The sequence below is a fragment of the Bos indicus genome, chromosome 17, assembly GCF_029378745.1.
Source record: "Bos indicus isolate NIAB-ARS_2022 breed Sahiwal x Tharparkar chromosome 17, NIAB-ARS_B.indTharparkar_mat_pri_1.0, whole genome shotgun sequence".
Lineage (NCBI taxonomy): Eukaryota > Metazoa > Chordata > Mammalia > Artiodactyla > Bovidae > Bos > Bos indicus.
The window spans coordinates 70,304,125-70,331,786 of NC_091776.1; the positions used below are offsets into that span (position 1 = coordinate 70,304,125).

The 27,662-nt window shown below is 48.1% G+C and overlaps 1 protein-coding gene across 7 annotated transcripts in view; it reads right to left on the reverse strand.

Annotated features, from left to right (window-relative positions):
* Positions 1–24,424, reverse strand: part of PRR14L (proline rich 14 like) — a 44,954-nt gene extending 20,530 nt beyond the window's left edge. For 2 of the 7 annotated variants that reach the window (XM_070769887.1, XM_019977679.2), the window contains exons 1-4: positions 24,241–24,398; positions 14,831–15,354; positions 7,787–7,859; positions 11–5,126 (exon numbers count right to left, since the gene is read on the reverse strand). In XM_070769887.1, coding sequence (XP_070625988.1) covers positions 11–5,126; positions 7,787–7,859; positions 14,831–15,304 — 5,663 coding nt within the window. In that variant the 5' untranslated portion in view covers positions 15,305–15,354; positions 24,241–24,398. The other 5 variants (XM_070769886.1, XM_019977680.2, XM_019977681.2 and 2 more) reach the window with 5 other exon arrangements.
* Positions 24,425–27,662: the final 3,238 nt, after the last annotated feature.

Here is a 27,662-nt window from a genome sequence, read left to right on the forward strand (position 1 = left end):
TGGAGTTTACCTGCTCGTGGCGCCCAGAGGTGACTGCCGCTTGCTGTGAGAGGGTGGAAGGGCAGAGATCTCCAAGGGGCAGGCGGAAGGCCCATGCTGGCTCCAGATGGACAGCACCCGGCCCACCGAGTAGGGCAGGGAGCAGAAGACCTTGTCAGCTATGGAGGCGGGAGACCGCAGCCCTTTGAGGCCCTGTGTTAACTGGGTCATGAAGAGCCTCTGCATGGCAGGCGTGTGGCTGACGCAGCTCCGTTTCTTCGTCCAGATCCGGTAGCATCCCGGGGAGCAGAGTGCTAGGAGCGTGTGGAGCCCGAGGACGGAACAGCCCCCTCTGGTCTGGACTAGGGCGGTGGCCCTGCGGTCCTGGAGGGGAACTGGAGGCTGGGCGCCTGCCTGGCTGCAGAGGCCAGGGTCTTCCCTGAATGTGGCCATTCCAGGGCAGCCTTGGGCCAGGAAGAAGGAGAAGGTCCACTTGGGAGGTGGAGAACGGCCCCAGCGGGCCTCTCCTAAGGCAAGTCTCGCGGGCGCACAGTGCTCGGGGAAAGTCCTAGGGGACTCGGCCACGCGCTCAGGGCCCAGCTTCACACGGAAGGATACCGGGAAGGTTTCGGAACCGAGCAGCAGCGATGGCATCTTGTCACTCACATCTATGAAGCTCATTTTGACAGTTTCGAGCGAATAAAGCATCAGGGGTTTACTGCTAGGCCTTCTGTCCCAGTCACCAGCTGCCAGACACGGGTTCAGCTGCGTCATGCTGCAGGAGAAGCCGTCCAGGAGCCTCCGGTATCGGAGCTGCTTGTAGCTTTTAGCCACGGGGAGAAGGTCCGAGGAGCACCGCCGGGACCGCAGCTTCTGGGTCCTGGCAGCGGGGACCAGTCTGGAGGCGAGGATAGACAGCTTGCTGAGTAAGGCCAATTCTTTGGTAGGCATCCGCACATTCAGGCCCCCCGAGGGTGGGCCCGGGGCAGCCTTCAGCTTTGGTACGTGGCTCACAAGGCTTCTGGCAGGGGCTGTTTCGGGCTCTGGGCACGCAGGTACAGACATGGCACGGGAAGTGAGAAACCTGTGTGCTTTCGTGGGGATGGTCTCAGAGGAACTCTTTAGGAAAGCAGAATGTGCAATTCTACTCCTTTTCCTCCCTACGGAGACCAGCTCCTGGCAGGAGACTTTCTTGCAGGTTCGGGGGGGCTGCTTCTTTAAGGGCAGCGCCCCCTTCCTGTGAGAAGTGTTCCCAAAGGCACCGTGGAAGGCCTCCCGCCCCGTGGAGCTGGGGTCTTGAGCACGCCGAGGGGCAGTGCGGGGGCCGGGGCACGTGCATGACTCTGTGTCCTTTCTCAGCGGGTGACACGAGCTTTCCTCCTCCACGTCAATGGGCTTCTGAGGCCCCACGGCAGAGGCGCCCGTGGCCGGCTTTGCTGAGGTGACTTCCGTTTCTGAGGCGGGCTCATTTTCGCCACCCTGAGGTGGGCTCTGACTCTGCCCCTCATCTGACAACGTATGAGATGTTGTGCACTGTCCCAACACTGTGTGTGCTTCTTTCTGGCGTGCCTGCTCCTCTTCCTTGTGGCTCAGAACCTTCTGGCTTGGGCGTCTCTCCGAGTCAGCCGGCACCCTCGGAGCTCTAAGGTGGGTCTGAGATGCCTGGCTCGGGACGTCAGCGAGACCGCCTTCCCTGATTGCCATCTCTTGCGACTCCTGCCCGGCAGGAAACTGACCCCACGGCCCGCTCTGCTGCTCTGCAGTGTCTTCTCCTTTCACGTTAGTTTCTGCATCTAGCGTCAAAGGCGAGCTCTCCGCCCTAATGGCTGTGCTGCTCTCTTTGCTAGGCTCACTCTCACTCCTTGGTGCTCCTCCTTCCATCTCAGGCAGGACTGTGGTGTTCTTCTTCTCACAAGGCATTTCACCGTCTATTGGCTTAAAAAGGTTTTGGGGGTCAGTTTCTTCACTATTAATAATTGTTTCTGATTTTTTTTGAGACAATGGGTGCAAAGGCATTATCTCAGTGGATTTCGGGCTTCTCGAGGGGACAGAGTTTACATCGTGGTGTCCAGAAGATGTCAACTCTACTGAAGAAATTCCAATGGTATTTTCTTTGTCTTGCTCAGGATTTATTTCTAGTCTTGATCCTTCAATTGTTCCTTGTGTTTCTCTCAGGGATGCTTCTTTAACTTGCTCTTCATGATGAATGTAATTTAAAGACATATTTATTTTACCCAATACTCTTACATCTGGTTCATGATCTGCGACAGACCCCGTGTCAGGCACACAAGGGCCTGGACACACTTCCATTTCACAGTCTTCTACCGGTCTCCATACTTTCTCTTCACATGATTTTTTAATATTGAGAGAGTCTGATGTAGAAGAAGCAGCATCTTGAAAATCCGACTCCTGGTCAACCACTCCTATAAATGCAGCGACAGGCGCTCCCCTCTGGGACAGCGTACTCGCTGAGGCTTCCAGCGACGTTGCCCTGGCGTGCCTTGCACCCCCAGTGAGAGTACCAGAAACCCTTCCATCCAGAATGCCTTCTGTGGGCTCATCACTACAGCCTGTGGAGACCACATGTGCTGTCCCATCTGTGGGCTCCGCACAATCAGAAGTCCTCCCACAGCCCCCTTTCTTGGGGCTCCTGCCAGATGCTGAACTGTTACTGCCTGAACCAACGGGTGGAGCCTTCAGGCTGTGGCTCGCCTCTCTGTCAGGCTCTGTGGGCGACTTGCACTGGTCACGGCCGAGCGTCTCCTCAGCTGGGTTACCTTCACCTCTGCATTCATTGGGTCCGCCTGGGTTACCCTGGGAGCCGAGGGCGTCATCTGCCTTCTGCTTGGGAGTTTCAGCTGCTTGGTTCACGTTCTTAACACCGGAGAACATTATGGGAGGAAACTGGCCAAACAGTTTTTCAGGACTTGGAATGTTTGTGGGTTGGTTTAATTCTTGTGCGACACGAGCAGAAACATCACGTTGACAGAACACAGTCTCTTTGGGTGTGTCCTGTTCTTTTTCCTCTGGCCCTTCCTTGCATGGTCGGGTGGTTTGGTCTGGAGCTTCACTGTTTAACGTGCCTGCCATCATTTCATCTCTGGCCTCACCTCCAGGAAGGCTGCCTTCAGTTTCTCCCTCACCTGGCTCACTTTCCTCCGATGCACAATTCTTTCTACAGCTGCAGCTTTCCACAGAGCTGTCTCTCCCTTGGGAGTGGTGATCGATATGCTGAAAGGTATCTTCATACTTGGTTAACAGACAGTTCTCAACGCCCAGGGTCGTTCTGCTGGGCTCCAGGGCAGCACACCTGCTCTCCTCTGGGACGTTTTTCTTCACACAAGGGCAGCTAGAGAGATCCTGAGACGGAACGCTCTGACGTTCCTGGACTGAGACCTCTACAGGCAAGGCTGCCACTTTGCTCTTATCTGAGGGAAGTCCAGAATGCAGACTACCTGCTCCCGAATTAGCTGCTTCGGTCTTTCTTTCTAGGCGTTCTGATCTGCTGTTTGAAGAGGCACCACAGGTTCTGTCACTTGGTGGAGAGATGTCTTCCGTCTTTGTTTTCACAGGAATGGGGTGGGTTCCGGCAGTGACAGCTGCGCCATCCTCTGATGGAGGGCGCTGGCTCTGGCGGGAACCCCCGCTCACTGCCACAGGCATCTCTTTGTCGCTTGGCAACTTTGTGTGGGTTTCAGAATTAAGGGACACTTGATTTAAAACACATTCACTTCCTGTTTTGTTTACAACCAGTTTGTTGTCATGAGGAAATTTATTCACCTCCCAGGCAGCGCTCTGTTTACCTAAATGTGGACCATGGTCCTGGGCATTTTGTATGGCTATTTCTGACTCAGGCCTGTCATCAAGTTCTAGGGATGGTGGCAATGGAGTAATGTCTTTCTTGGGCTTAGACATCTCATTTATAGAATTTATCTGGTCCTCTGGCGTTAAACTCACAAGGGATTTCCCTTCAATTAAAAATCCATTAGGTGAGGCTTGGTTTAACTGGGGTCTGCCTTCTAGATTTCTCTGGGTACGGACTAAGGAGTCACAGTCTCTACTGTGAGTCTTCTCAGTCAGCACACTGGGCTCCAGGGTAGTTGTCTGTTCTGGTTCTTCAATCTGCACTGAGGAGGGAAAATGACTCCCTTCAGAGTCTGTGCCTGGTTGGCTCATTTCAGCAAAAGTTCCTCTGTGGTCCTCATTGTTTGCCAAGCTACCGTGAACATCTAAAGTGATTTTCAAATCATTTTTTTCAAGCATTCCTTCCATGGCTTTAGTAAAAGAACTGGGTAGGAAGGAATTGGAGCAGCCTATATGGGGACTGCCTCGAGGGCAGTAGTGATCGTGGGCATTTTCTTTGGGGAAGACAGTAGTCTCTTTTTTTCCAGAACAGTGGCGACTAGAATTCTCTCCTGGTTGCCTGGTGTTAACAAGGAAGAGTTCTCTTTCACTTCTAGGGTTCAAAGGCTGTTTGTGTTCTTCTCTAGAAGACAAGTTCTGGCTTTGACCATTCCCATCCAAACAGGAACTGTGCGTCTTTCCAGCAGATCCCTTTGGCAAGCCATCACCTTCAAGACCACGCTTTTCTGAGGATGTTGTTCTGGATCCTGGACCAGATAAACCTGATGTGAAATGGGAAACTTTAGAATTTTCTTCTGAGGGTTCTGTTATAACCACCTTTCTCGTGGCTTTGGGACTGTCATGTGCAGAACTGTGTCTCTCACTGTGGTGCCCAGGGACCTGTTGGTGATTGTCATCGGCTTCACAGACGAGGTTTAATTTACGTAACTCTTCCTCCCTGCTGTCCACTTTGGAAACAGCACTGTTCCCTGGTAACAATGACAACCAAGAAGGATAAGTTCTTATTTCTTCACATTCTTTTTCTTTTGGATTTGCTTCTGTTAATCCAGGGTCCACAATGTTTAAAGGCTCTAGAGAAACTAAGGTGCTGGACTCTGAAACCTCAGCACTGGTCATGATTTCGTCTGTCTCTGAGTGTCCACGACACCCAGCCAAGAGACCCTGACTCACACGGCCATTCTCGAGTCCTTTGTTATCGTCCACCTTAGTTCCATGGACCTTCATAACTTGGACTTCCTCAGTAGATGTCAGAAGAGTTTCAGCTGTGATTTGTACATTTCCTTCTGCACAAGAGAAACAAATCTGAATTAATGTGTAATCATTTGCTCTAACTTCATAAATTTAATCACGCAACAAAAACAACTCCAAAAGAGGATTGCAAAGTTAGTGTTACAATACCATTGGCTTTGTTCTTCTTTGCAAAATATGACAGAGAGCCAAAAGAGTACCTGAAAGAAACAGGTTATTCTGAACAAATCCTTTCTTTAAATGTGTTACTTACTTAAACACACTGACCTAGCTGGACAAATGACGATAATGGGAGACATACGCTTACTTCAGTCTTAGGAAGCTTTCATCCTAAAGCATTTATAAAGCAGACTCACATTAAAATAGCTTATGTTACGAAATGACCATCTTAATACTCGAATAAATAAGTAATAAATAAAATTATCTTTGAAATAGAATAGTAACATATAAAGCCTTAAGTAAAAGAGATTAATCTGTAAGTGGAATATGAGTCTTGAACCCGATTACCTGCAAGGCTTGCCGCCCTACAGGGTCGGTCATGAGTTGGTAATAATTGAAGGTGAGAGACAGGTTCACAGGGATTTAGTATTTTTTCCTTTCCTCTTCTGAGTAAGTGAGAAATTTTTCATTATGAAACATTAAAACACACACACACAAAATACCTAAGATGTAAATGTAACTCATGAAGGAGTTTTACTTCCCAGAAGTTCTCTGAAACTCTAGGCACAGGATGCAGTATAAAGAAGTTCCCCCAACCTGTTAATCTACAAAAGACTTTTTGTCCCTCTCCCAAAGCTGTTCACATAGAGGTAAATATGTGTATATGCCTGTATGTATGCTGCATGCATATAACAGGACGCCTGCACTGAGCAGACAAAGCAAGATGCAAATCAACCTACAGATCTAGTTCCCACTAGAACATAAGCTCCACGAGGGGAATGATCACCTCTGATTTGGTATCTCCACCTCCCTGTTGTCTAGCGTAATACCCGGTACATAACAGCACTCAGTAAATACTTGTGGAGCCGATAAATGACTACAGTTAGGTGACATCAACAAATGCTATTGGATCTTACTGCTCACTCTGTACTGAACACCCCATGGTGACCCTGGTGACTGGTAGGTATGTTACAGATGTCAGCAGAACAAGGAATTAAGTGAGGGAAGCTGTTACAAGTTAGGCACACTGGAGGCTGAAATGTGTTCTGTGAGGTGTATGCCTGTTTCAGCAGCACAGGAGTTTCGCAACCTTGGTTGAACATCGTGGATTTGTAGTCGTGTGACAACTGTTTAAATGGTGCTTACATTTGCAGAAATTGACAGACAGTCTTAAACTTGTATGAAAATGCAATGGACACATAACACCCAACACACAATCTTGAACAAAGAAAATGGACTGGAGGGGTTGGAGAGGAGGATAAGGAGCCTGCAAGATGGAAATGTTCCATTTTTTTTATTGGGTCAGTACAGCTGTGATTACACAACTGCATGTTTGTGTACACACACACACACGAGTGAATTTCACTGTATGTAAGCTATACCTTAATTAAAAAAAAAAGTCAGTGCCCCAAATGTCTAGACCGCTTCCTGGTTGCCTTATAAATGGGTGTGGTACTGGCTCATTTTTCAACTTTCCACTCCTCCAAAATGTGAATTACAGGAAGATAATGACTATCCTCAACTTCAGAGCTTTACTCTCCACAGGACAGCAAGGCCTTTGAGCCACAGAGAGAAACTCCAGCAGCAGGAAGCAGGAGGATGAACTAGGACAAGTGTCCTTTCTCACAGGGATGGTCTGCACCCCCTTTTCTGTCCAGGCTGCCAAGAAGCATCATCAAATCTGACGCTGTTCCACAGTAACAAAATGTTCATGTGATTAAACATATTTGCTGTTTTTTTTTTTTTTTTTGCAGCTCTAATTATTCTACATAGTTAATCTTAATTATGCAACAGATACACACAGAATCTTGGCTCAGCACCCTCTTTTAGGCCTCGGTTTCTTGCTTAATCAATGAACAGATCAATCACAATGAAGTAGTATCTCTGAGGCCCATATCCTACCATTGTTTTGAGGAGCAAATATGTGTACGTGCTCAGTCACGTCTGACTCTTCGCGACCCCCTGGACTGTAGCCCATCAGGCTCCCCTGTCCGTGGGATTCTCCAGGCAAGAGCAGTTTGCCATTCCCTTCTCCAGGGGATCTTCCCAAGCCAGGGATCAAACCTGAGTCTCTTGCATCTCCTGCATTGGCAGGCAGAGTTCTTTACCACTGCAAAACCTGAGGAGCAAATGAGGTAACAGAAATGAGCTTGGCAAACTCTCAAGGTGATGGGGAGTGGACGTGGGATGAACACAGTGGGATGTCCTGTGAGGCAGTAGTTCCTGCCCTGTCCATGTGAACTCGTTTGGAAGGCAGGGTTGCTTTATAAAGTCAAATGGAAGATTCCACACTAGTTTTAAGGTTCAACTCATAGTCAATGCCTCATTACAGAAAAAGTGGGAAGCAAAGTTAGTCACAGAAGAGGCACCATTGGATAACACCAGGGGCCTCCGAGCATGTCCATGGGCAGTAATACCAACAGCTGCTACAGCCGGTCCTTTGTGCAAGATGGGGTCCTACAATCCTCATGTTCTCAGTGGGAACAAAAATGGTGTAACAAGTGGAAAAAGGAAAGGATGTGAGAGAAATGGATACCTTTGTTCCTCAGACCATCTTCAGGGAGGCCCGTGCATAAAAGTTCTTCACTTGCCTGCATCCGGAGGTCCTCCTGCGGTAAGAAAACCCAGTGGTCAAGGAAGACCCAGAGACTCTGAGCTCACAATGCCAACGATCCTCTGAGAGGCTTCTCTGCAGCTCTTAGAAATGTGCTAGTGGTCACAAGGACTGGGAACTGAAGGAAGCCGCAAATTCAAGTTCATATTATTAGTAAAACTTCCATTCCTCTAGACTTTGAACTTGAAAAGTCAAGTTTCCCAAGGTCCTGACAGATCCAAACAAAACCTTGTGTCTTCTGAATCAATAAACACACTGGTGCAGTGTGATCTTAATAAAGTGAAAACCTAACTGGAAACTATCAGGAAGTTGGATGGCACCCAGCCCCTAACCATGTTCTTTCTTCCTGGAAGGGCTACTTTCCCTTTTTATCCGTGTTCACTGGAGCAGGGGATGAGGGGGAGCACCATCAATGACAACGGACAAGAGGGACTTCAGGAAAACAGGCAGGGGCAGCGTGGGTGTGCAGCCCGATGAGGACAGGGTCCAAGTGGGCTGGCCAGCTGCAGACGCCGACTGACCAACGACGGCTGCTCACATCAAAGTGTCCTTCTGGCTCACCTCTGTTTATTTGCCCACTGATTTACATTTGTTTTTTTTTTTTGCAATGTAGACCCCAGACCAGTTGGACCCAAAGGTTGACGATGTGCACTCCTACTTACCTCATCACTGACCCATCAGAAGGGTGTCCACCAGCTAATCACGCCCTCTTTGAACAATTACTATAAAACTCCTCACTGTCTTCCCCAAGTGGGGACACTTGGATTTGAGGGCATTAGCCCACTGTGTCCCCCTTTGCCTGGCAAAGCAATAAAGTTATCCTTTTCTACTTCACCTGTCCCAAAACTCTGTCCCAGAGATTTGACTCAGCACCAGCATCGGGGCACAGAGAGGCTGAACTTCTCGCATCACCCTGAGGAAACTGAGGGTAGGAACTAGATGCCCGCCGGCCAGCATTCAACTGCCGCAGCCACGCCATGCGTGACGGCGCACCCCGAGGAGACTCAGGAAGAGAGGCACAGGACACTGACCTCAGGGAGCTGAGGTGTGCATCAGAGGAATGAGTTCAGTGAGTTCAGACTCGTGCATCTTCCCACACAGACAAAAGCACTAAATTCCTTAACTGGAGACATCTGGGGGTTTTTGGTCTTCTTCTATTTTTTTAAAAAAATCTTTTGGTTTTTCTTTTTGCCTCGCCCTGAGGCACGAGGGGTTTAGTACTCCCCCTCCCCACCAAGGGTGGAGCTCATGTCCCCTGAAGCGGAAGTCTGGAGTTCTAACCACTGGTTTTCTTTTACATCAATAATCTTTTGATGTTCAAAAAAAAAAAAAGAGTAGAATTTTCCCCTACACTAATTTAATTGGTAAGTACAAGATTCTGACTGACACAACACTCACTTAAATCTACAGATGGTGAAGTCACTGTTGTAACTTCTGACAATTTTTTTTATAGCACTTAAAAAAACAATAAGCAAAACCATTTCATCTCTAAGCAAAGTTCTGCGGTGGAAACAGAAGACCCAAGTGATGGCAAGTACAGGGGGAAAAAAGTATCGTCACTGGACCTGAGAGAAGAGGCCTGGCATGGAGCGTCATGCAGGAAGCAGGACTGTGCCTTTGCTTTTTCTCGCAACTTTAGAGATGAATGCTTTGGCGAAGCATGAACTCAAAACACCTCTCTCCCACAGAACTTACTGTTACTGTACTTGACCAAAGCGTACAAATTCTAGCGTGATGCTGGGTCAAATGTATTTGCAAATGGGGAGAGGAGAAAGCTCTTACTCATCATGGAAGGAAGGACGGAACTAGAAAATCACCGCTTGGGAACCATCATGATTATTACCTCAAGGAGACTCATCAGTGGGTGTTAAACCTACTGGCTAAAAGTTTGAATGAGAAACAGAAATAATTACGTATTCTTCAAATATCGCCCCACAAGATACTCAATAATTGTGAAGGGGAAAATGGTACCTCCACAGTGGAGAGGCCGGGCAGTTCCCCTGCCCAGGAAGGAGGCACCCCCTACACCAAGCCTGAGAGAGGATGTATGGAGAAGAACCAATCATTTCTGTGGGATTCCTGCCCCGCTAAATGCACAACCACGATCTGATCATGAGGAAATGTCTGACAAACCCAAGCTGAGGACAATGCTACAAAATAAACGGCCTGCACTCTGCAAGTGTCAAGGTCATGAGCTGAGGAAACACTGCAGATTAAAGGAGACTAAAGAGACATGACAAATGAATGCCACGAGTGATCTTGAATTTTTCTCTTAGACCAAAAAAACATTTTCTTTTGGTAAAAGACGTCAGTGGGACAACTGGTCCAGTGTGAATGTGGTCTTTCGATAAAAGGGTTAATGTCTTGATTTTGATTCGTGTACTGCAGCCACCTAACAGAATGCCGGATGTCTGTGAGTAAATACACAGTCAGGCATTTAAGCCTCACATCTGCAACTGCAAACTAAGATCAGAAGGGGAAAAAAGCAAATGTGGTGAAAAGCTAACAGGAGAGGGATCCACATGAAGGTCTTCACATTGCTTCTGCAACTCTTCTGTGAGTCTCAAATTATTTCAAAATGAAAGGTTAAGAAAGCACCTTTTTCTGTGGTAACCCTTGATCCTTACTCCAAATGACACTGCCCTGCACACTTCTAATTCTCAGGCTGTGTCTGAGGGGTGAGACTGGATGCTATTCGAATAGTTCTTCAGATCAACACTCTATAGGCAAGGCCAAGTGCTGGAGCAGAAGCCGAGGGGGGAGGACCCAGACTCAGCTCTGCTCCAGCCTCAGGATGCCCAACTGTAGCTTCGCAGGGCGGAGAGCGAGCTCCTAGGTGGTTTTATAAATGGGGACCACAGACAGCTTGCGCCATGAACAGAAGCTCTCGCCACCCAGCACACCTCAGACACTTGTCATCCCTTCCTGTGAGAAAGCTGACAGGACTGTCATCAGCAGACCCCGGTGTCATCTGGGGTGACCGCCCTAAGCTCTTCTGGGTCTAAAGAGCCTCTGCAGGGTGAGAGTGGACCTCCCGCCAGCAGCACACAGCTCCCCTCAGATTCCCAAGGGCCCTGGTGATCTCGCCAGGTGACTCCTGAGGGGGCCCTGGTGGGGCTGCTGGGAGTTCAGTTCCTCCACACCTGCTGCTCGAAGGAGGGGTCCTAGCTAGAGCCCTCCCACCCAAGCCAACTGCTTCAGGTCATCCCCTTCTCCCTGGTTAGCAGCACGATCCTAACAGGGAAGGGGAGACGCAGGGGCCAAGAGTGACAGATTCCCCTCTCCCTCGCTGACCTCTTGAAAGGTCCTAAGTAAGGAAAAACAAGTCTCCCCGCGTAGGGGCTGTGGACCCTACAAAGCTTTAAGTTTCAGATCTGATCTGGGTTATCAGATACGACCAGGTGAGGCTGATGTCGGATGTGAGGGACACCCAAGCACTGCCAGCAGGGTGGTGGGCGACCTCCAGATCAGGTGAGAGCTTGACCAGCCTGGGCCCCAAGTGCAGATAAGAGCACAGAACAGACAACTTGCAAGCTGTGGCTGAGTAGCCTAAGTGTCCTGTGTGTAACTCCACCGCCCTCCTAAGGCCAGCCCATCATGTAACACTTGCAAAAACTTATCAGACATGAAGTTCTCTTCCTATAATACTTTATCAGCTAGTTTTTTCCAGTAGTCAGGTACAGATGTGAGAGCTGGACCATAAAGAAGGCTGTGTGTGTGTGCTTAGTCGCTTTAGGTCTGTCTGACTGTGACCCTATGGACTGTAGCCCACCAGGCTCCTCTGTCTGTGGGATTCTCCAGGCAAGAATCCTGGAGTGGGTTGCCATGCCCTCCTCCAGGGGATCTTTCCAACTCAGGGACTGAATCCGTGTCTCCTGGGCCTCCTGCATTGCAGACGGATTCTCTACCAACTGAGCCACCTGGGAAGCCCAAAGAAGGCTGAGTGTCGAAGAATTGATGCTTTTGAACTGTGGTGCTGGAGAAGAGTCTTGAGAACCCCTTGGACTGCAAGGAGATCAAACCAGTCAATCCTAAAGGAAATCAACCCTGAATATTCACTGGAAGGACTAATGCTGAAGCTCAAGTCCCAAAACTCTGGCCACCTGATGCAAAGAGCCGACTCACTGGAAAAGATCCTGACGTTGGGAAAGATTGAGGGCAGGAGGAGAAGGGGCTGTAGAGGATGAGACAGTTAGATAGTATTGCTGACTCAATGGACATGAATTTGAGCTAACTCCAGGAGACAGTGAAGCACAGGGAAGCCTGGCATGCTGCAGTCCACGGGGTCGCAAAGAGTCAGACACGACTTAGCGACTGAATAACAACAACAAATGTACTTAAGTTTCAGGATTCCTAGAGGTAAAGTCCTAAACATTTCTCTCTACCATCTAGATTTTTTAGCTGATGTCCATAGCTGATCACTAGTGTCTTAATATTCCTTGCAAAATCTGTTTCCAAGATAAAAGTTAATGTGGATCCCTCTTGCAAATTAAGTGAGATCACTACATCAGTCTGTAGCATGATATACACTACGTAAAATAAGAAAGGCCACACCACAGTGGAATCTGTCAAACCAACAGCGACCTCTCCACCTCAGCCTGCCACAGCCAACGTGTCACTCTCCTGCCCACTGCTTTCAACCAAAATCAACTTGCCATACTTCTCCAAAGTCGAGGCAGATTTTAGGAGGGTACTGAAAACCATTCTTACTGTTCATCTGTAATCTCATTTCCTGTTAAAAGCTGGCTGTGAGTCCTAAAAAGATGCAATACTGGTTCATACCTATGAGGTTACTATAGAGCCAGAAAAAAAAAAAAAAAAACCCACAAATATCTTTAGGAGGGAAATGAACACATACCAGGCTCTTCAGCTTTTACAAGCAGGCTGGTTAAAGCTCCCTGGGGCCTGATGTATCTCTGAACCTTGGGCCCTAGATCCTGCAGACCTCCTCCAAGCCTAAGCTTCCTGAGTTGCAGGCAGTGGTGGTCCCAGCTTCAGGCAGAACCACCGCCGACACACGGAACACACAAAAGCAGGGCCACACATGAAGCAAACGAGATAGCCCACACTTCTTGACGCTCATGGGAACAGCCGTGACCATGTGTGTATACTGAAGAACACTGAAAATCAATGAGACTCCGAGTCTCCAGATGGACCTGTTACCTACACTTGCACATCTGGGAAGAGCTGTGGGACAGGAACTCTAAATCACCTTTACAGGGTTTACAAGGAGTGTTCCTCTGTGGATCTCAAGTCAGAGAAACTTTAGATAAGGCATCGATTATGTGAGCTGGGTAAGGCATTTCATGACAGCCCCCCACAGGGACTGACCTAAGAGAACTGCTAAAATAATGAGAAAGTTTCACCTTGTGTGCATGCTCAGTCATGTATGGACTGTAGCCCACCAGACTCCTCTGTCCATGGGATTTCCCAGGAAAGAATACTGGAGTGGGTTGCCATTTCCTCCTCCACGGTATCTTCCCACCCCAGGGATCAAACCCCCATCTCCTGCACTACAGGAGCACTCTTCACCGCAGAGCCACTAAGGAAGCCCTAGTTCTACCTTAAAGCCTGGCAACATGCACACGGTGTCTCGGGCACTGCTCTGTCACATACTTTTAACAACAGGAACTGAGAACCGCAGGCACATGGGGATCACTGTGTCCTGGCTGACCTGGAGAAGAGCTTATGGCCATCAGCTTCACTACTGAGAGTGTGAAGTTCAGATTTTTTTCACTTTTAAATAACTGAAAACGAGTTCTGTCCAACAAGATCTTTTTTACATAAACAGCAAGCTCCTTCACACTGTGGAGAACTTCCTCAGGATCAGAGACTCTCGGGGTGACAATGAAGCAAGCTTAACTGGCCCTCAGCATACCAGCCTTTCACTTAAGTGAAGTCATGGAAATCACACGAGATTGGGTCTTTTATGAACATGCCATTAAATTACAAGTTTCTCAAGAGTGTCACACACCTCGAGTGATCACCGGCCACTGTGCATCCTTACTGGATGTCTCCTGTCCACATATCTGTCAGACGATGTACTGAGTCCTCGGATGTTTCAGCCAGCAGATGATTCAGAACATTTTCTGAATCTGTGCTGAGCATGAATATCTTGAGGCTAAAGCTTTCACAACAGATTCAACCAGGCAGATCTATCCCTGTGACTCTCAGCACCAAGAAAAACAAACAGAAGAGCAAGCACAGGGCTTCCTCGGTGGCTCAGTGGTAAAGAATCTGCCTGAAATGCAGGAGACATGGGTTCAATTCCTGGTCCAGGAAGATCCCGTATGCCATGGAGCAACTACCCATTAGTCTCACCTAACGAATCCCTCTTACTCTAATAGCAAACTCACAGAGACTGGATTTTTCATGTCACACTAAGCAGAGATTCCACTTCTCACTCTGTATTAAAGAACGGGTTTTCTGATTTAAGCTTCAGCCTCCCACAAAGTGGGTTACCTTGAATCAGTTCTTTGGAGATTATCATCTCTGACGTAGAAAAAAATATAATCAAAGTTTAGAAATGACTTTCGAAACACAGAGACCCCTTGAGGGTTTCCATCCTGTGAAGCCCTTGCTGCGTCCAATCTCCCTCAGGCACCTCTGTGACACCTCACTCTGTCCTGACCGTGATACTACCAAACTCAAGCAACCAGTACGCATTGTTCCTTAACACTGAACACAGAAACCCCATGCAACTGTCACAAAGAGACTCAACATTCCATACACAGCAGCTGCCACACAGGACTGACACTTTCTTCATGAGATAAGCACTTCCTCTCTTCAAGTGTCTGATGCGACACACGTTTTCAAAGATCACTGAAAGAAAGTTAACATCAAGATCAACATTCTGGAAATGTTTCAAGAATGAGTTGTAAGCCACCTGTGAGCATCTGTACTTTATCTTGTGACGCGTCAGTCCAGCTGGAGAGACGCCGAGTGAGCCAAGGTCTCGTGTCTTACCTGGCCGGGGCGGGGCTGTTGTCCAGCAGCTGTGGGATACTGATGCAGGTCTTCTTCCGCTCCCTCACAGGGGTCTCTCACCACCTCTGCCTGGTCCCCTTCATCTCTGAAGACCTTTTGCTCCAGGCTCTTGGCTTTCGCTTCCCTATCCAGGCTCCCAGGAGCCACAGGACCTTCTGTTGAGGGGTCCACCAGCCCACACTGCCCAGGCTCACCCCCATGGTCCGAGGTCTTGGGGGCTTCTTCACGACAACTGTCCGCAGGAGTCCTCTGCAGCTCCAAGGGCACAGCCCTACTCTGACTTACACGAGAGCTTGAGGCTCCGGGTTTTACATCTGGAGTTGCACTCGGCTCGGGGTCAGCATGAAGCTCTTTGGAGGCACTCCCTGGGAGTTCAGAGTATAATTCCTGCACCTCAGCAGACATGGAGGAATCAAGTGGAACGGGCTGGGTCTCCACGCCGGATGACAGCATGGGGGCAGGTGCAGATATGGAGTCAAGCCTCTTACACCAAACGGTTCACCCTGACACAAATCAAAGGAAGGGATAAGAATTTAAAACCTTGCAGGGTAGAAGGAAGCTGTCTCAGCTCAAATTGACTAAAACAAGCGCCAAAAATTCTACCTCAAATGCCAGCATTATCTGGCACCAAGAAATCTGCTTAACAGACTGAGTTTGAGGAAAAATAATACCTTAAACCTTCAGTAGACGTTTGTCTAATTGTAATTCAGAGACCACCTTGTGATAAATTCTCAATTTAAAGCTGGATTTAAGTGAGATCTGATCAAAAGTAGATGAGAATAAGACATGTCTAAGCACTCAAGGATTGGAGAAGGCAATGGCACCCCACTCCAGTACTCTTGCCTGGAAAATCCCATGGACGGAGGAGCCTGGAAGGCTACAGTCCATGGGGTTGAGAAGAGTCGGACACGACTGAGCGACTTCACTTTCACTTTTCACTTTCATGCATTGGAGAAGGAAATGGCAACCCACTCCAGTGTTCTTGCCTGGAGAATCCCAGGGACGGGGGAGCCTGGTGGGCTGCCGTCTATGGGGTTGCACAGAGTCGGACACGACTGAAGCGACTTAGCAGCAGCAGCAGCAGCAAGCACTCAAGGATAGACCCGATGTATCAAATCAATTAGAAGATAAATGGGAGTTCCCTGGTGGCCCAGTGGTTAGGATTCCAAGCTTTCCCTGCTGGGGCCTGGGTTCAATCCCTGCTTTAGAAACTGAGACCCTGCAAGTTGTGAGGCAAGGTCAAAAAGAAATACATTTTTGAAATTAGAAGGTAAAGATGGTTTTCCACTTGTTCTCAGGTCATGAACCTTGCCCATTTTATTCAGAGCTGCAGCCCCACTGCCTGGAACAGCTGCCTCACACCTAGCAGGCACTCAGAGAGCATCTTCTGAATGAACATACACTGAGGGACTCAGAATCTGATCGACTGACTTCTCTTCATTAAGAATTTTCTTTAGAAGAACATACAGAGAAAACAGGATTCGATTCTTTTATTGTCACCAAACCCCTGAGCTGTGTCCACACAGCCTGGAGCCAGACAGCACTATACCAGCTCTGGGGCAGAATCCTTCCTGACTTCTACTCAGCACCTCAAGATGCCCAAGTGCCTTCTAAGACACCGCTCACGTGATTTTCCTGACAGCCCCATGAGCTGAGCAGGGCAGCCGTTGTCCTTCTGTTGTAGGCTCCAACACCAAAGCTGAGGAGGGTGAGGGTGACCTGCCGGAAGTATTGGGTGCTTTCCAGGGGGCTCAGTGGTAAAGAATCTGCCTGCCAATGCAGGAGACATGGGTTCGATTTCTGGGTTGGGAAGATCCCCTGGAAAAGGGAATGGCGACCCACTCCAGTATTCTTGCCTGGGAAATCCATAAGACAGAGGAGCCTGGTGGACTACAGTCCATGGGGCCACAGGAGAATCAAACACAATGGAGAGAAAGAGCACGCATGCCTGAAATATTGCATTGTTAATGCAAGGGAGGAGAGGGGACGCCTGGGGCTTCTAATGTGGGTGTCACGTTTCACTTCTTCTGCTGGGCAACAGAAACATGGGTTATCTGCTAAAATAAGTATGTTTAAGTAGTTCATGATACTACATTATTAAAGTAATCAAAACAAACACGGAGAGATAGGATATGGTACCCTCAGAGCCAGGGGTTCCTGGCTGGTGACTTTTCCATTTTAGTCTACCAAATGTGTGCAGTTTCCACCACAAAATCCACTTGACCTGACCAAGGCGGAAATGGTTAACCAAATGAGATACTGCATGCTTTCATTCTTGATGCTTTCCCTAACCCTGAACAGGAGGACAGAGAAGGTGAGAAATATTTGGCAACTCCGAATTCAGAACACGAATTTACTAGAGGTACTGGCGGCCAATCCCTTTGGCCAAAACAGACACAGAAAGGATGTTTCAGAAAGCTACTCCCACTGCTTCCGAAAGTCCACGTTTTCCCATAATAAACACATTACATCAAGTAAAACCCAGTGCCAACTACAGAACTGTTCTGTGTTGAGCAGTCTCATCTTCTCTCCAGCGACCGCAACTGTGTTTCTGAGCAGGAGGGACTCCCTTAGACACTGTGTAACTCCTTAGGACCCAGCGGCCTTTGGGTCCCGTCTCTATGTGTACCCCGATTCCCTGAGGGAGCCCACCCGCATTGCTTCCACAAAGGCACACGCTCCGCTTCCCCATCACTGAGCGCCCTGCTCCTTGAACACCCCTGGGCTGACAGGGGGATGGACAGTCCCCTCCATGGGCTTGTGCTGCCTGGACTGGAGCTGGGACCGAGGAAGGGGGCGGGGGGCGGATGACAGGCTCTCTCCTTGTGGGCCATGCTGCCCTTCTCCTGGTCTTCCGACCCGTGGTGGACAGTTTATTCCCGCCCCTGTGCTCTCATCCGCTGAGCACCTCTGTGTTCTCAAGGAACCCTACTCAAAACGAAAGGGCACACTGTGACACCACTAATTTAAATGCTAGAAATTATAGGAAAGCAGACGGCTGATCCACGAGGCTGAGGTAATGTAAGAAGAGACTTAACTCCAAAAAGGAAACAAGGAGAAGAGAGGCCGCTGACCACAGGAGCACGGCAGGGCTCGCAGACTTCCACAGAGAGCGCCAACAAGGCCTCCTTCTTGGAGTTCATTCTCCCTTTCTCTGCGAGCTCCTGGATATCTCCAGGGGTACTCTGGATTTTAGGCCAACGTGTGTGTAGATACGTGGGGGTTAAGGGAATAACAGTGGAATTGCTATTGAGGCCCCTCCCAAAAAAGGCTGGCAGTGCTCCTTTTTAATTTGGTTCAGCTCCCCTTTCACCTCAACAGACACCATCCAGCTTCTGACTGTCACATCACAAACAGACCACAAGAGCAAGCGCAGAAGTGGAAAGCCCACTGCAGGAGATGGTCTTGTGGCTGGAGAGGCTCCATGGGTCTTGCCAGCCGCCATCGTGCAGGGCTTTTCAAACCCTGCCCTGGACATGCCTTCCCCGGCTTCACTTTCTTCACGCCCTTGCCTTTTCATGCAGCTTGTCTGCCAAGAAGGTGACTCAAAACCGTCCCTTTAGGCACAGAGGAACCACATGACTCCACGATTCCACTCTGAGGAACATGTGCAAAAACCACACGACTGCACAAAAACTTGTACATGGATGTTCACTGTAGCACTGTTCACAGGGGCCAAAAAGCAGAAACAACTCAAAATGTCTATCAGTGGATGAATGGCCAACAAAATGTCGTCCATCCACAATGGAGTATTACTCGACTATGAAAAGACCCAACGTGCTGGTTCGTGACACAACACGGATGCATCTTGAAAACATCATGCAGGTAAAGGAAGCCATCAGGAAAGACCACTGTTATAAGATCTCATTTCCATGAAATGTCCAGAGCAGACAAATCTAGAGCTGGAAAGTGGATTAGTGGTCGCCTACTTCTGGAAGCGATGGTTTTTCCAGTACTCACATACGGATGTGAGAGCTGGACCACAAAGAAGGCTGAGCACCAAAGAATTATTGGTTTCAAACTGTGATGCTGGAGAAGGCTTTAGAGTCCCTTGGACAGCAAGGAGATCAAACCAGTCAATCCTAAAAGAAATCGACCCTGAATGTTCATGAAGGACTGAAGCCGAAGCTCTAATACTTTGGCCACCTGGTACGAAGAGCTGACTCACTGGAAAACACCCTGATGTTGGAAAATACTGAAGGCAGGAGAAGGGGACGACAGGATGAGATGGCTGGATGGCATCACCAACTCATTGGACATGAATTTGAACAAAATCCAGGAGATGGTGGAGGACAGGACACTGGCGGGCTGCAGTCCATGGGGTGGTAAAGAGATGGACATGACTGAGGGACTGAACAACAACTTCTGGAAGAAGTGGACAAACGGAGTGGCTGCTGATGGACAGTGCTGCTTTGGGGCACAACTCTGACTATGCCAAACACCACTGAATTGTACAATTTACACTGTGAATTGTATGGTATATGAATTATATCTTAACAAAGTTGACTTTTTAAAAAAAGAAACCTGTCCATAGCCCCAACCTTTTCTCAAGTTGTGATCTATGTTTCATTCACAAGGATGGCACCCTCTCAAAACTTGTTGTTTAGTTGCTAACTTGTGTCCAACTCTTTTGCAAGCCCATGGACTTTGCTCAGACTCTTCTGTCCATAGGATTTCCCTGGCAAGAACACTGGAGTGGGGTGCTATGTCTTTCTTACCCTCCTGCTTTGCAGTTGGATTCTTTACCACTGAGCCACCAGGGAAGGCCCCCCTCCCCCAAACTTAACATGTCTAAAATAGAGCACACTCAACCCAGTGAAAAATCGAGTGTTGTCCATGCAAACAGCTGTGAGATTCAAGGATGAGTTAAGATGTTCTCAGTAACCTTACACACTTATTTCTGATCCTGCTGCCTCTCTCAGTAATGGCTCCGCGTTACCCTAGAGCTCAGACGTGAATCCCCGGATGTAACTGTCTGACCGTCCACACGCCGTGTAGTCAGCACTCATCCACACGCACCCAACGCCAGCTGCGTCTCCACCACATCTCACTGTTCCATCCCCATGGTCCTAACTCAAGATTTTGTTCTGAACACAGGATCACGCACAAGCACAAGCACACACACACTAAACAGATCTTTATCACAGAGGGGCAACACTGATCACCCCAAAAAATGGCTCAAAATATTCCTCAGGAAAAACTACTATTACTTTTCCTGTGCCCCCACCTATGCTGTGAACTGAAGTGGACCGAAACAAAATTGAAAGCTTGGTGACTAAAAGGTGACTTCCAATATACAAAAGCCAGATATCACAAAGCTACTGGCTCTCAATATGTGTGTTTGGTAGAGACAGAATTCTAAGACTTTTCAACCTGTAAAACAACCATGCATATCGGCTATTCAAGCAAAACAGACATCCTCTCCTTTTTCTCTTCAGCCCTTCTCGTCCTCAAGTTTCTCAGCAGTGTGTAGTGGAGTCACCACAAACAGCTCAGCGCCTCAGCTGAAACCCCGAGCTGAGTGAGTGAGTGAAGCTGCTCAGTTGTGTCTCTCTCTGCAACCCCATGGACTGGACTGTAGCCCGCCAGGCTCCTCCATCCATGGGCTTCTCCAGCCAAGAATACCAGAGTGGGTTGCCATTGCTTTCTCCAGGGGATCTGCCCGACCCAGGGACAGAACCTGGGTCTCCTGCACTGCAGGCAGACTCTACAGTCTGAGCCACCAGGGAAGCCTCAGAGGTGAAGTAGTATTCAGAAGCAAGCCTAGAGTAGCAGTTTACAATTATTCTTAGCTCACCACTGCATGTCACTAAACTCTCCATCTATCAAGATACTTGGTTGTGCCACAAAGACAGCAGAAACAAAATTTTACCATTTGAGTCCTTCAAATTTCTGAATTCAGTGGAGCAATAAAAAAAAGACGGTATAGAAATATACCTCTCCATAGAAAGCTGTCTGGGATGTCTTATCAAACTAGGTAAACATTGTGTGTTTATCTGTTGTCAGTCGTGTCTGACTCTTTGCAGCCCCATGGACTGTAGCTCACCAGGCTCCCCTGTCCAGGGAATTTTCCAGGCAATAATACTGGAGTGGGTTGCCATACCCTCCTCCAGGGGATCTTCCTGAAACAGGGATCGAACCCGTGTCTCTTGTATCTCCTGCACTGGCAGGGAGATTCTTTACCACTGTGCCTCCTGGAAAGCCCATATTAAAAAATAGGATTATTTTATTTTGGTAAAGTATGTATCTACATCCATACAGGAAAAATCTTTTAAAAACTATAAGCCAAATATTAACAATGCAACCCTGAGTGATAGGATTATTAATGACATATCCCCCCACCCTTTTTTAACAATGAGTGTGTAATACATGTTAAACTTTTTAAAAATATTATATCTCAAGATCCAAATATGAAGCAATAAATAACAACTGGTAAGTGTATTATCCCTTTACTTTTATCAGTATTTTTTAAATGTTAGCTTTCTCCTTTAACCATAAACGTTTTTACATTAAAGTTTTAAATATACTTGAAATAAAGTAAGTATAGCACGTGCTTATAAAATGTAGACAGAGATTTATGGCTTAATGCTTACTACAGACTTATAACCAACCTACTGGATTGAAGACATCAGATAATTACCTTAGTTTGAGGTACAAGGGAAAAATAACCCATAGACTCACAAACAGCTCTTTCTTACTGCTATTGGCTTGTCATCTTTACCGTGGAGACTAACATTTGGTGGAGTAGGCAACACAATTATTCCAACAGAAGAAATCATTTTTCAATTGAGAACAATCATCTCCCAGTCTTTGTGTTTCAAAGGCAGAGTCAGGGTTAGGAAGTAGTCTAGTTTTGGTCTCCAAGGTGGGAGACCGGGGTCCCTATCCTGCCCCTCACACTCAGCACGCCCTTGAGTGTGTGCCACTGAACTTTCCTGGGCTTGTTTTCCACATGTAAAATGGACAAGTCAAACAAAATAACCTCAGAGAGTCCTGCTAACCCATAAAATTCCCAAGACTCTAAATAACTTTTCTATTTCACTTTGTTTTGGCACAGGGCACCTAAAGACGCCAACAAAAGTGGTACAGAATTCAGACTAATCCCCAGTGCAAGGGCAAAGGAGGTAATTTAAGACCACTTTACATACGAAAAGGGTAGAAAGCTGTTCTTTAGCGTGTCTTCAGGCAATTGGGAAGTGTTAACTCCTATCCCACCAGATGACAAAAGCCAGGGGGAGGGTGGGGAGACTACCAGTGAAAGATTAACTAACACTGCAGCTCTCAGCCTCATTAGAATACGTTTTATTACAGTAATTTTAAAAACCTGACCAAGTGACAACGTTTAGTCATTCAAACACTTCCCAAAACAAAAGTTCTGGGGGTATAAAGTTTACAGCACTAAGCAAAAGAAGAATAAGAAAAAAAAGAATCAAACAAAGAAAACAGTAGAACAGAAAGCCATGTGCCCCAATAATCCCAAGTCTGAAGGTCTCCCTTCTCGTTAATTCCAAAAGCAAAGGGGCTGCCCTTAACGAAATGAAGCAGTGAGAACACTGGGCGCTGCCACACTTGTGTCAGGGGACAATACTCACAATAGTGATCGGGACCTCAGAAGTTCCCCACAGGCCTTTCACCTTGAGAAAGGGCCTTTCTTTTCCAAAGATTCAAACACTGTAGCCAATCTCTGAGGCAATTCGGAAAAGGGGCCTCTTCTTGAGGGACAGAGGAAGAAGGATCTTTTAACAAGCTCTCCAGACAAGCTCAAAGTGGGGCAGGGAAGTCCACACAATGAACAGGGCCTCGCTCTTCCACAAGGGAAAAGAGTGCACAGGAAATCTCAAGCGCATCAGGCACAGCTTCCCTGTTCCTCCTGTTATCAGCACTCAGAAAAAGGATCCCTCTGTCTCCACGGGGGTGGGGAGTGAAACACTGAAAATGCTCCTGATTTCTACTGACAGAGACTCTGCATAAGAGATTTTCATCCTTTTGTCAAAGGGAGGGGAGAAGAGAAACCATTTGTGCCACTCCAAAGATACAGCAGGAAAGGGCACTCATCTCAAAGGTCTAGAATCATATTTTTCTTGGGAGAGCAAGAGAAAGAAGTTGGAATCTCCTTTCTGGGGGTGAGGGGTGTGCAGATCAGATAGAGGGAAGCTTTTTCATCAGAAGAGCAAGTACGGGGAGTGGAAGAGGGCAGCTCTAACCAGTCGGGAAGGACTGATAGCTTCTGTGGACAAAGGGAAGGCTGCTTCTCCTATCAGATCTTCCAGACCTGTTTGCCCAAACAGTCTTTTCCCCCAGATTACTCTAACAGCTTTGTTAATTTAGGATCTAAAAGAGTAAAAGCGCCTCTTTCTCTGCCCCCCGGGGGTTAAAAGCCTCCTCTCTAGTGAGGAAGGGACGCGGGGGGCGGTGGGGAGGGATGGGGATTGGCACGCATGGAAAAATCTGTTTCTCTATGGAAGATACTACTTTTCTTTCCTAACAAATTAAGTAACTAATAGCAACAGTCTACCAAAAGGTTACTATGTACCAAACAGTTACACGAAATTTCCTGTAGTCTTGAGGACAATTCCATGAAGAGAAGACCGAAATTAAGAGATGGGCTAACTGACTAAAGGTGAAGCTGTGAGTCAAGGTCATAAAGATGGAAAGTGGGACACACGAGCTTGCATCCCTCACACTCCCGAACACTACGCTCTTCATGGTGCAAAGGTAAAGAGCTCAAGGCACACCAGAAGACTCGGGGGCAGAGAAGCAAGGCTCCCTCGGTGGACACGGCTGGGGGAGGGGGAAAAGGCCGACTAACGCCGCTAAGTAAATTCTAGGTCTTCCTCCCCATATACCGGGATACAGGCGAAAAATATGAGGGAAGATAACTCTAGCTTTTACAGGAAAGGAAGATCTCGCTCACTTTTAGGCAACTTGAATCTTTCTCTCCACCTGAGGGGCGCTGACCAAATCCAGACAAGTCTTATCCCTCCTGAAAATAAGTTCAGAATCGCCCCCTCGCACTCCGGGAGCGGGTCTCCCTCCGCTGACAAGCGCGATGCAGCCGGAGTCGCGCGTTCGCCCACGACAACGGGCGTCGCCTTCCCGAGGAGAGGAGTTGGGGGGTCCCCCGCCGTACTGAGGTCGACGAGGAGTCGCTTTCCCCCGCCGGGGCCATGACACCGAGAAGCTGTTTTGCCCTCGCGACGCGGGGCCTGGGCTCCTCCCTCTCCCCTGGTCTCTCGGCGCCCGCAGCGCAGCCTGCGTTCCCGTCGGCGCTCCAAGAGGGCGGGGGACCCGGGCTCTCCCTCAGCCTGCACCATCCGGCTGAGGGTCCGCTAGGGCTTGAGTGGGACGGGGCGGCTACGCCCCAAGCGTTCCCGCCCCCAGCCTCTTACCCTGAGGCCTGCTCCGCGGCCCGCGCTCGCCCCGCCAGCCCGGCCTCTGCTGCCGCAACCCCGTAGCCGCCGAATCTACCTGAGCCAGCCGAGCCGAGAGAGCCCGGGGGCGCTCCGGCCACCACAGCCTCTTCGTCTCTATGGTCGCCCTGCACTTCCTCATCCGGGGCCCGAGCCTGCCATGCGGACTCGCCCAAGTCCCGCCCCCGCACTGCGCGCGCGCACCCTTGAGGCGGCTCTTCCCTGTAGGGACTCCCGCCCTCGGCCAGCTCCGGCGGCCTCTGCCCCGTCCCCGCCTCCAGGACTCTTAAAGGGGAACACACCTTTTGATTCCGCTGTTGAGCCTCAGGCCCAGTGTCTGATTGCACTGCTACCAACCCTGGTCCAGTCCTCTTTTGTGGCCCTAATGTTTGCAGCTCTTGGGATCTCTCGGCTTCTACCCTGGCAGCCCAAGATATCTTTTTATACCTGGAATCAGTATTTTAGATCATGTCACTCCCCTGCTCCCTCTCCTTTCTGGAATTTTGTTTTCATCTCTTCATAGCTTTAACACTAGCTGAAATTGCCATCATCTATTTATCGACTCCTTTTATCATCTCTCTCTCCCACCCTTGTCTGTTTTGTTCATCATTCTTTGTTCACCGCCTAAAGCAGTGCCCGCGCAAGCAAACACTAAGCAGATATTTGAAGGAAGGAAAAGAATGTTCTTTTAAGAGGGAATTGAGGTCTACAGAATGCAATCAACTTGCTCCAAATCACACAGTCTTGTGTTTAAACAGAAGTCTGTTATTTTTTGGCTGATTAGAGAGCTAAAGTTTAACAGTTTTGTGAGAGATTTTAATTTTCTCTTCTTTGATCAAGGTATCTTTGAACCAGTCAACATATGGACTGTTTTATCTGAGATAGTGGTTTTCCCAGCTTTAGTTAGGGCTGGAGATACAGAAACCCAAATGCCAACACTATTGTTTACATCCAGTGAGTCTATCCATCGTCCATGTATGCATGCACTTCACATATAGGCTACTACAGATGTTGTTGGGATTAAATAACTAGAAACTCACTTTAAGACATTTCAACACGTTTTTACAGGAGTATGCAAGACCTCAGGTTCTTCCTCAGGCCACTGCATGCCTACAGACAAGGATCTGAGAAACGCAGTGTTATTGGTTTGTCTTCTGCCTCAGGTTCTAAGATGACAGGCACTGCACCATTATTATTCTCATCTTTATTTTTAAAATGTAATATTTTGTTCAACATGGATTTTTTTGTAGTAACGCTTCCTTTCAAAACAATCACATTATCATTTATCTCACTGAGTTTTTTGGCACCCCCTTAGCATTTTGTGCCCTAAATAAGGCAAGTGGTTAATAGGATCACCGATTCAATGGACATGAATTTGAGCAAACTCTGGGAGATAGGGAAGGACAGGGAAGGCTGGTGTGCTGCAATCCATGGGGTCAAAAAGAGTCAAACCGGAATTATGACTGAACAACTCAGTAGCCTCACCCACCTCACCCTAGTCCTAGTCTTGCTCCTAGCTCTGTAGTAAGCACAAAAGGACCTCAAAGAAGTATCATCATTCAACCCCTTAAAAGTCAATGAGAGCCAATTTCCTGATAAATTCCATGCTTTTGGAATCACTGCAGATGGTGATTGCAGCAATGAAATTAAAAGATGCTTTCTCCTTGGAAGGAAAGTTATGACCAACCTAGATAGCATATTAATAAACAGAGACATTACTTTGCCAATATAGGTCCATCTAGTCAAGGCTATGGTTTTTCCAGTGGTCATGTATGGATGTCAGAGTTGGACTATGAAGAAAGCTGAGCGCTGAGGAATTGGTGCTTTTGAACTGTGGTGTTGGAGAAGACTCTTGAGAGTCCCTTGGACTGCAAGGACATCCAACCAGTCCATCCTAAAGGAGATCAGTCCTGGGTGTTCATTGGAAGGACTGATGCTGAAGCTGAAACTCCAATACTTTGGCCACCTCATGCGAAGAGTTGACTCATTGGAAAAGACCCTGATGCTGGGAGAGGTTGGGGCAGGAGGAGAAGGGGACAACAGAGGATGAGATGGTTGATGGCATCACCGACTCAATGGACATGAGTTTGGGTAAACTCCGGGAGTTGGTGATGGATAGGGAGGCCTGGCGTGCTACGATTCATGGGGTCGCAAAGAGTCAGACACGACTGAGCAACTGAACTGAACTGACGTGGCATTTTAAGTTCTTTTAATTTCAAAGACCTAATGTAACATGTCCTTCACTTCATCTGGCCCTCAAACATCTCGTGAAGGAAGAATAACACATACTTTTAATTCCCATCTGTCAAGGGAGAAATTTGAGCAGAGAGAATTATCTTGTGCAAAGGTACACAGCTAAAAGCAGGCAATCCCACAGGTGGTTGTAGAACCAAGGCTATTGACTCCCCAGTATTTCAGCTACCTGCTCCAGCCTTCCCTAGCTTTGCCCAGCTTTAGACTGGGCAAAGTCTCAAACCTTGACAAGGTTTTTTGTTGTTGTTGTCGTCGTTTTTTTGGTTTTTATGAATTTTTGCCAAATTAAAAAGTGAAATATTTGTATTTCTAAGATATGACACCAATTATAGACATTGCTCAGGAGAAAGAATCAAATTCCCCTAAGGGTCAGGGACATAGAGTCCCCTTAATTCTGTTCCGGACGGAAGGACTTCTCACTAGCTACTAAAAAACAAAGAAACAAAAACAGTCTGAGAGATCCGGGGGCGGGGGGGGGGGGGGGGGGGGGGGGGGGGGGGGGCGGGGGCGGGGGGGGGGGTGCCACCTGAAATGGCAACATAAACAAGTCTAACATTTAACATTTTATCCTTGAAAAGTTTTGCAACTGTTGCAGTGTGCTTGATTACATGCTTTTCTTTACAATTAAAAATTACAATTATTTAAAAATTATTTAACTTCTGAACCCTTCACCCACCCCCACCCCCAGTTCCTTTGTGATATGCGGTGCTTTTTTCCTTTCAACATTCAGAAAATTTCCAAAAATTATAGTCAATTGCCTTCCCTTGTAGCTCAGTCAAAATCAGTAAAGAATCTGCCTGCAATGCCGGAGACCCGGATTCGATCCCTGGGTTGGGAAGATCCCCTGGAATAGGGAATGGCAACCCACAGTGACTAACTTTCACTTTCATAGGTCTAGTAGATGGAACTGGAAACTTGCCTGGAGCCCTTAGCCAGCTTCAGGCACTGCCCACACAGCGCTATTTCCCTTGAGAAGAGAAAGGTGTCCCAACACAATAGAGCCTTAGGCCCTTGGGTGGGACATGAGGATGCTGGTTAAACGCTCAGCCTTGGAGCCAGGTTGGACTGCATTGGGTCAGGATCCGTACTCGCTTACCTCCCGAGGATTTTTCTGTCCTCGGCCTGTTCCAGTTGTCTGTGAAATGAAA